The 10522-nt window shown below is 28.6% G+C and overlaps 2 protein-coding genes across 2 annotated transcripts in view; both read right to left on the minus strand.

Moving 5' to 3' along the window:
- Positions 1–1471: 1471 nt before the first annotated feature.
- Positions 1472–2449, minus strand: LOC122635849 (glutamate receptor ionotropic, delta-2-like). Its single transcript, XM_043826510.1, has 3 exons — positions 2159–2449; positions 1745–2074; positions 1472–1660 (listed from the first exon to the last, which is right to left on the minus strand). The coding sequence occupies exons 1-3, from the start codon at positions 2447–2449 to the stop codon at positions 1475–1477; spliced, it is 807 nt and encodes a 268-aa protein (XP_043682445.1). The 3' UTR covers positions 1472–1474.
- Positions 2450–3610: 1161 nt separating this feature from the next.
- The window catches only part of LOC122635850 (glutamate receptor-like), a 12078-nt gene continuing 5166 nt past the window's right edge, over positions 3611–10522 (minus strand). Inside the window, exon 8 of the mRNA XM_043826511.1 lies at positions 3611–3688. Coding sequence (XP_043682446.1) covers positions 3611–3688 — 78 coding nt within the window. The remainder of the gene's footprint in view (positions 3689–10522) is intronic.

Consider the following 10522-nt stretch of genomic DNA (forward strand, 5'->3'; position numbering starts at 1 on the left):
GTACTTGACCATATCAATGGATTTCTTTTTAAATGATGTATCTTTTAAACGATTCATCATACCATTGTCCATAAATTTTTGCAGCCTAGAACGAGTTAATACTTTAACATACAATAAATTGAAAATTTATATTATTAGATTCTTGTATTCTTACTGAAAATTGATGAGGCCAGTAAATGGATTGTGTTTAGATAAAATCATAGCAAAATTTTTTACATATCCTGTTTCAATACGAACCATATTGCATGGCCTTTTTAGGTTTTCTACAGAATTGAACTGGTCACTCATATAGAGTGCAAGTTTCTCATTCTCGCAAATCTATAATTTAATAATATATATTAATACTAAAATTACATATACGATGTGATAAATATTCGGGAATGGATTTCTCCTATGTAAAAAAGAAAAATATAGATTCTACGAACAATGCTCGAGAAATTTTTAATTTTTGAGTTATTAGACATTCAAATATGATTTTACGATTAGTGAACTTCAATTAGGTTTATTTCATTTTCCGGAATCAAATATGGCATTCATTACATTATATTCAAATATGTAATACTTTATAAATTTTCTTGTATCGAACACTTTTATCACCCGTAAATGCATTACTATATTCATAATCATACGCAGACGTATTTTTAAGTATATCTAAAATTAAGTGAGCCAATGAAGAAAGATATTCGAGAATGAGATAGACATTTTAAACAATTCATGTTAGAATTAGAATTCATGTTAGAAAGTGTCAACAATGTGCATCGTTTCTAGTAAATAAATATAATTGCAAAACTATAAAATTCTACTTCAAAGTCCTATAACTCGAAACTTAAGTATTTCCGTACTCATGTTACACCAATTTCTTTTTTTCTAAATGTATAACGAATCCATTCCTGAAATTTTTCCCGACAGATACTTTTTGCATTTTAATTATTTTGCAATTTAATTAATTTTTGTTTTTTAATAATTTTATATAATACTTTTTTTAATCCTTCTTGTTTGCTACGGGGCAATTTTTCTTTCTCTAACATCAACTTCATGACTTTCTTTGCAAATGGATCTTCCGAACTCTATAAATAAATATTTTACTGCGTCTTAATATACACACACACACACGCACACACATATATATATATATATAAAATATACACATAGAATACAACGTAACTTATATATATAAGCATAAAATAATGTTGTATTATACTCACTGCGAACTCATTATAAAAAATCGTACCACGAAAGACGGAAAGTTGATAGGTACCGTCTGTAACGAAGGTTTCTAATGAATCAAATGGTAAAATATGAATTAAAGACGTCAAAAAGCTTATCAAAGCAGCTGAATAGCCGGTCCAAAAGACGACAACCAAAAGAGATATAGAGAAATATGCTATTCGTAAGGAAGATTTAGGAGAGATATCTACAACAAAGGAATACTTCGAGTAAATATATTTATTAGAAGAATAAAATGAAACGCAAATCAAGAAACATTGAGACAACCAGAAAGTCCTTGTCGGCAAAATATACTCCAAATCTCCAAACAATTATCGATCAATAAATATCCTATTTTTCGATTGGTTCCACTTTTTACTTTACATAAAACCAGGAAGATCGATGAAACAATTAATATTCCAAACACAGCAGTCCAAACGGAACGAGTAAATGTCTATAAAAATAATAATTTTTGAATGTATAAAGGTTAACGCACGATACAGACAAAAATACAAAATTGGATTGCAAATTATCGTACTAAAAAATGAGACGACCATTGAATCGCTAAATTTGTTGGTTCTCGAATAACGAGAATATTCTGGTACTTGAAAACAGGATGCGTGAAATCGACGACATTACTTTTGTCATTACTAATAATAAAATTTGAAACAGAAATATCAGCACGTCCAGCATATAATTCCGCAATTCCTCCAGTCCAAGTCTTTTCTTCCGAATCCCACCTTCCATATTCTTCTACTTCTGAGACAACATGGATACTAAAATTCAGAGTGTGACAAAGTTCTTTCAATATTCTACCGAACATACTGTCTAATTCGCCACTTTTGTTTATACTTTTAAATGATAAATCCTAAAGAAGAAAAAGGAGAAAGAAAAGAAAAATTAAAGACAAACTTTGTTAAAATAAAAGAAAGATGAGATAAATATATTTTACCTTAACTTTAACAGCTCTCATGATTAAACCTTGTAAATTATATCTTCTTTCGTACAGAAAATTTGGTACTATTTTAGTGATTCCTGTCTCTAAACTCCACGTTGCAATATCCTGGATCTCGATTTGATACGTATCGATCGAGTACCATTCTCGTAAAATATTTTCTGTACCACAACGGACCATCATTTCAGAGTTGAACCTTAAATGAAATATATTCCCTGGTGGATGGTGACAATAATCAGAACCATTTTCCTTGTAAATGAATATCACTAGCCACACAGCTGATGACATGTCGAAGCTACTTGTTGCTAAAGAAAACTCATTAATCGCGTTGAAATTAGAAATCAGTACAATGTAATACGGTTGTATAATTTGTCCTAAGTAGTACGATGATTCATACAGTTGTGAAAAGTATAAATTTGTGCTTGCAATCCCATTATGAGAAAGTGTCCTAATCCATGTGTACATTAACGTTGTCATTTCCATTTCTGGAAGGTAGATGGAAGAAAATATGAAAGGAGGAAATGAAAATAAATATAATAAAACTGTAGGAGACAAGACGAATAGTATTTTCACCTTTTATCGATTCGGCATATAAAAATACTATAGATTTCGGCCCGTATATTTTACAAATATCCATGATAAAAGGAGTTTGTTCGTCAGCGATAGAATGAAATTCAGATGGACTCGCGATCTTTTGAAGAAAGAAAAAAAGAAGAGGAAGTATCTTCAATGGCACAATCAACACCATTTTTTTTGTTTGTCGATTAAATAATTTTAGTGCTTCTTTTCGATTTGAACGAATCGACAACTATTAAAGAAGAATTGTCTATCCGACAGTGGAAGAATATGTTGCGGGAGTAAATTTTTAAACTATTGAAAGGATTATTATCACATTAATTATTATGATTATTTTGTAGATAGGAAGTCACGCGATGTTCGTGTGCGTATTAGCGCAGAGAAAATGATTGTATCTTTTCTGGTATATATTTATTGTTGATCGATTAGTAAACGTTTTTTCCATTTACCTCTTTTATTGCTTCATTATCATCCTTGATTTATCAGTGCATCCATTCGCAAATATTCAATGATACGTGCTTATATATATTTATATAAATTACTTATATAAATAATAATAATATATATATATATATACACACACAACATGTAATACATATGTATTACACGTTCATATTACTCCTCATGGTACAATCACATATTATAGGAAAAAATTGTATCTTTATTGAAATAGTTTAATGGATGTTCTGATCTATAAAATTAAAATTATTGCTTAACAAAATAATTGACCACGACGCGTGTTAAAAAGTATATATGAACGTTGTCTAATAATCAATACTCATTAATCTATAGAACCTATATTGAAATAGAATATGCTTATCAAATCTCATTTAGCTTTATTCATGTTAAATCAACGACATAAATCAACAATTCTTAAACTTTATTAGTTCGAGGATCAATTTGATATAATGTCGATTTTGCTGGAGCTCTAACTATTAACATTGTATTTTTCTGGAATAATTGAAATCAGAAAATGTTTTCATTTATATGAGCTATTTTTCTTCTCTGTTCCACATTACGGTTACAGAAAATGTATAAAATTGTTAATTGTACTGTATTGTTTCCCAAACTTTTGCAGAATACATGTCACCTGAACGCCTGGAAAATTTTGATACTCTCTCTTTCTTATAGTTTAGAGAAGAATAAAAGTAACATAAACTGTTTTACATCCGTTAATTTAAAAGAAGAACCTGCGGTCAAGGACATAAGTCCATACTATAGATAAGCAGTAGGAATGAATGACCATTATTCTTTTTAATTATTCATAAAGTTTTGCATATTACGCATTGATCCTATATGATAAAATAAGTAAGAGAAGAGAAAATATGAAAAATAATGAACACTTTCATGACCTCCTTTTATATGACCTAAATGATAAATTGCCGGCGATGAAACTAATAAAGTAAAGTAAATTATAAGTTTTAAAGCACATTACATATATATCCATAATTTTTGAATATTCAATAAAGAAACCAACAAAGAAATGTACACAACATATTTTTAAATTATAAATATATGTTAGAAATGTAATGGAAATAATACTTGAGGTTGAGTTGCAAGGCATATGTATCATTGAAACATTCGATTCTGTTATTATATATTGAGAGGGATGGCTATAAACTTTCAAAGTGGTGATATTAGCTTCTGAGATAAGAGAAGACAAAAAAGTGACTTATTTATTGTATTTCATTGGATGCATGGCTTTCGATGTGACTTGCAACAAATTATTTTTAGCCGAGCTTTATTAATTTATATCTAAATTAAACAAATTTTATGTTAGGAAATGTAGTTACGAGAAATTTTATGTTAGAATTTGTGAAAGTTTTTGTGTGTTGGATTAACAGATAAACCATCCCATATACGCTATGATTATGGATCTACCCGAATAAGATGTTGCGCAGTTAAATTCGGCCGTGGCATGATTTCTTAACCAGATTGAATGATAAAATAACGAACAAAGTCAAAAATAGGTGAACATATAAAATTTAATTCTCTAAGAACGCATGAGCTGCAAAAATTAATTCTGAATTATGAGCTACATAATCGAATGCGATGCTTAAAAATACAAAGACAACCAATGATATCATTTGTTTCATATACGGCATGGGGACAATAACCATGCTGGCATTTTATCGATTTGGAATAAAGGAAATCCCGGTATTTCCTGAGTGAATTAATCTTTTTTGATTGTAGCGAAGTTATCAGTACGTTTAAAAAAATATATCATACAGATAAATACGTTGTTATTAATCAGTTGTATTTAAATTTATATAAGATTTAAAAATTAATGGATCAAACAGTTAACAAGGCAAACAATATAGCCATATTTATTGTTTTGCGATTAGATTTTTTTCTACAGAAATGTTTTCATTTATTTCACCTCTTCGTATTTTAATCTTCTTCATATCATCCAAGAAAGTTTGATAAATTGTTATATCGTAAAAATAGTTATAAGAGTTGTCATTAATTTTAACATTTTTAATTTTAATTTTTGTCATTAATTTTAACAATTTAAATTTGAACGTGTAACTTTTTTAAGAATCTTCAAAATTAATCGAACAAATGTTACAAGAGAAGGAAAGAGTGATATAAAGTGCTGTGCGTCGTCCAATAATGGATGAAATTTAAATACTTCCGTATTCATATTTATAAAACCTGTTTTTTCTTCTCCATGTATGAGAAATATATTCCACAAATTTTGTCAACTAATTGCTTTACAATATAAATGAATATTATTTAATTTTTCTTTCATAATATTTCATATTCTTTAAAATCCTTCATGTTCTGAAATATTCTTTATCTTTTAGCATCAACTTCATTACCTCTTCTGCAATTCTACAAATAAATATATTCCTTTGTCTTCTTATTTTTTGTATACGTATATATATATATATATATATATATATATATATATACACACACACACATATATAATAACACAAATTATACATATACATATACAATGATGTATATATCATACTTACTACAAACCTATCATAATAAGCAGAACCGCGAGGGACAGCAAATTAATATGTATCATTTGCAACTCTAATCAATGAAATGGTAAGACGTGATTTACGGACGTCAAAAAGCTTATTAAAACAGCTAAATAGGTGGCCCAAAATACAATAATCGAAAGAAATAAAGAGAAGTATATTATTCGTAACGAAGATATAAGAGAGAAAGCTGCAGTAAAAAAATACTTTGAGTAAATAAATCTATTCGAAGAAAGACGTAAAACGTAAATCAAGAAACAAACCAGGAAGTCCCTACTAGCAAAATATACCCTAAATCTCCAAAAAAATATCGATCAATAAATGTTTTATTTTATGATTGGTCCCACTGTTTATGTTGAGAAAAATCAGGAAGATCGATGAAGCAATTAATACTCCCAACACAGTAATGCAAACAGAAAGAGTAAAAGTCTATAAAAATAACAATTTTTTAATTTATAAAGATTAACGCATGAAGAGAAGAAGAATAAAAAATTTCATTACAAATAATCGTACTAAAAAGTGAGACGACTATTGAACTGTTAAATTTTCTGGTTCTCGAATAACGAGAATGATTTTCGAGTTCAAAAAAGGAATCGTGTAATCAGTAGCATTCAATCTGTCATTGTTAATAATAAAATATGAAATAAAAGTGTCAGCACGTCCAGTATATAATCCTACAATTTTTCCAGTCTAAGTCTTTTTATCTGCATTCTATCTTCCATATTCTTTTACTTCTGAAACAATGTTGAAACTAAAATTCAGAATATCACAAAATTCTCTAAATATTCTACCGAATATACCGGCTATTTCACCATCCTTATTTTTAATTATGTATGGTGAATCCTAAAAAAGAAATGAAACAAAGAAAGAAAAAATAAAATCAAATTTTGTTAAAGAAAAGGAAAAACAGATGAAAATATTTTACTTTAATTATAACAACTCTCATGATTAAACCTTGTAAATTAAATCTTCTTTTATAAAGAAAATCCGGAACCATTTTAGCGATTTCTCTCTGTAAGCTTCAGCTACATCATTGATCTCCATTTGATTCTTATCGATCGAGTACCATTTTCATAAAATATTTTCCGTACCACAACGGCCTATCATTTTGTAGTTGAATCTTAAATGAAATATATTCCCTGGTGGATGGTGACAATAACCAGAATCATTTTCCTTGTAAATGATTATCACTAGCCACACAGCTGACAACATGTCGAAGTTACTTGTTGCTAAAGAAAACTCATTAATCGCGTTGAAATTAGAAATCAGTATAATGTAATACGGTTGTACAATTTGTCCTAAGTAGTACGATGATTCATACAGTTGTGAAAAGTATAAATTTGTGCTTGCAATCCCATTATGAGAAAGTGTCCTAATCCATGTGTACATTAACGTTGTCATTTCCATTTCTGGAAGGTAGATGGAAGAAAATATGAAAGGAGGAAATGAAAATAAATATAATAAAACTGTAGGAGACAAGACGAATAGTATTTTCACCTTTTATCGATTCGGCATATAAAAATACTATAGATTTCGGCCCGTATATTTTACAAATATCTATGATAAAAGGAGTTTGTTCGTCAGCGGTAGAATGAAATTCGGATAAACTCGTAATCTTCGGAAGAAACAGAAGAAGAGGAAGTATCTTCAATGGTTGTTCAATGACACAATCAACATTTTTTTTGCATATCGATTGAATAATTTTAGTGCTTCTTTTCAATTTGAACAAATCGACAACTATTAAAGAAAAATTGTCTATCCGACAATAAACGAATACGATGCAGGAATAAATTTTAAACTATTGAAAGGATTATTATCACATTAATTATTATGATTATTTTGTAGATAGGAAGTCACGCGATGTTCGTGTGCGTATTAGCACGAAGAAAATGATTGTATCTTTCCTGGTATATATTTATTATTGATCGATTAGTAAACGTTCTTTCTATTTGCCATTTTTATAGTTTCATTATCATCCTTGATGTATGAGTTACGGTGCAGATATACATTACGGTTGCAGAAAATACATAAAACTGTTAACTGTACTGTATTTTTTTTTTTAAACTTTTGCAGATTACGTTCCACCTTAATATCTGGCAAACTTTTATTGTCTCTCTCTCTCTCTCTCTCTCTCTCTCTCTCTCTCTCATAGTTTAGCGGAGAATAAAAATAACTTAAATTATTTTACGTTCGTTGATTGAAAAGAAGAACCTGCGGTCAAGGACGTAAATCTATACTATAGGTAAATAGTACTAACGATGGGACGTCCGTTGTTCCTCTTAATTATTCATGATGTCTCGTGAATGCATTGATTTTATATGATAAAATGTAGAAGAGAAAATATGAATAATAATGAACACTTCCATGATTTTTTTTTTTTTATGTGAACTACACGAAAAATTGCAGAGAATAAGATGAAAATAATAAAATGCATTACAAGTCTTAAGAAATATTATGTAGATATACGTATATTCTTGAGTATTCGACAAACGGATAAAGAACTTTAATTTAGTATTACAATGTATATTTAGTATCAAATAGTTCGATTCTGTTATTACAAGTTAAAAGGGATGGCTATATTTTTGCGAAGTGGTGATAACAGCTTTCCAGATAACGGAGGACAAAAAGATGATTCATTTACTATATTTTCTCGAATGTATCCATAAGATTGGCTTTCCATAAGATTGGCGACAAATTAGCTCATGAAGACTTGTATAAACTTACATCCAAATTAAAGGATTTTTATGCACTTATACGGTTAGAAATTGCAATTATAGTGAAGTAGTATATATGAAAATAGTAGCGATCGGTTTGAAATAATGGATCTCGCAATATTCCCTAAGTGAATTGATATTCTTCGATTACAGCAAATGTTTCAGTACATTCACAAGTTCATTAAAACATATCATACAGATAAATACGTTGTCATTAATCAATTATTCTTAAATTTATATTAGGTTCCAAGATCAATTGATTTCATTGGCTTTTAGTCAAAGACATCATAAGTTACTTCATTTATCTTATCGTGACGAATAAGACAAGTTTTTATTTGGTCCAGTATTAAATTTAGTGTGCATTTAAGGCAGATAAAAGTACATTCTAAGCAATAGTTAATGTACTCTCCTTATAGAATTTAGTATTACGTATTATTAGAATCTTTACTTTTGAAAGCATTTGTAAAAGAATCACAAAGAATCAAATGTAAAGATTCAAAGAAAGCCTACGAAATACATCTTTCATGATGGTTATAACTGAAGAGAAACAATTTGACCATCGTGGAATAATTCCGTATCTTTTGCTGTATGTATCAATGTGTCTCCAAATTTATTTTTATCGCTTTCAAATATGTGAGTAAAGCTTTTTATATTACGTTATATTAAATTGAATCATTAAAATAAATCAACTATTGCTTAGAATGTGATCTTACCTTCTTTAAATGCATACTAAATTGCAATTAATATTGATCCGAACGAAAGCTTATCCTATTGATCGTCATGATAAGAGAATTAAAGTAATATACGATAATTTTGACGCTAAAATCCAATGAAGTCAGTTAGATCCATTTATCTAAAACCTTATGATTTAAAGAATAACTGACTAATCAGAACTCAATTACCTGCGCAATATATTTTTAAAAACTGATGAAAGCAATGACTACTTTACTGCAATAGAAGAAGAAACCTTTCCGCTTTACTTTTTACTTATTAAATTTCCATTATTCTACGTAGTGTTTATAAGTGTGCTGCATGAAGTTCTTGCTCATTTCTTTGTCTGATAATCATGAATGTACGTATGTCTACGTAATATACTTTAAAAGTTGTAATGTACTTTACTGTCATTACTTTCGTTATATTATCATCATCAATCAGTCGTGTAGGACACGTAAAGGTAAAAATAAATTATAGAAATGTTCATTACTTTCCATATTTTCTCTTCTCTTACAATCTATCATATAGGATCAATGTGTTTGATGGCAATGTGAAACTACAGGAATAACTAAAAAAAGATAACGAACGTTCTCCTATTCGTACATTTAACTATCGTATGGACCTTTGCCCTTTAACGTAGGCTTTATACTCAGTCAACGAGCATAACACGATTTATATTATTTTTATTTCCTACTAGATCGTTACTTTGGAGGCGTTGAGAAAGGTTTTCATGTACATAAAACTGGAAAACACTGCATCACAGTTAAGTATTTTTTTCTTTTTCTTCTAACCACAGACCCAGTGAAAAATAAATAACTTATACATATGAAAATTTTTTCTTATTTTAATTCTTCAGGAAATGTACAAATTTATTAGTTAGAATCCCGGCAAAATACATATTCTATGAAATGGATGTTCGAACTGATAGCGTCTAAAAACCTTTGATTTATATCAATGCATGAATAAAACTAAATAGCCTTGTATAAGCACATTCCTTTTCTTTATATAGCTTTTATAGATAAACAGGTATTACTTATTAGATGATAATTATATATATTTGTTAAAACGTGTCGTAGTCATAAATCATTTCATTAAGTATTTGTCTCGATTCTATCGCTCAAAATGTCTATTAAATTATTTCAATCGAAATGAAATTTTAACAATTTCTATTAATATTACATTGTCCTGTACATAGAAATATGCATATGCAAATATATATGAATGTAGAGAACAACAAATATAAGTATATATATATATATATATATATATATATGCGTCAATGTGTATTTGTATATAGATGTATTCATATATCAAATAAAATAAAGAAACAAAAGAGGCAAATGAAAAAAACCTTTATTAAT

This window comes from Vespula pensylvanica, chromosome 19 (genome assembly GCF_014466175.1).
Source record: "Vespula pensylvanica isolate Volc-1 chromosome 19, ASM1446617v1, whole genome shotgun sequence".
NCBI lineage: Eukaryota > Metazoa > Arthropoda > Insecta > Hymenoptera > Vespidae > Vespula > Vespula pensylvanica.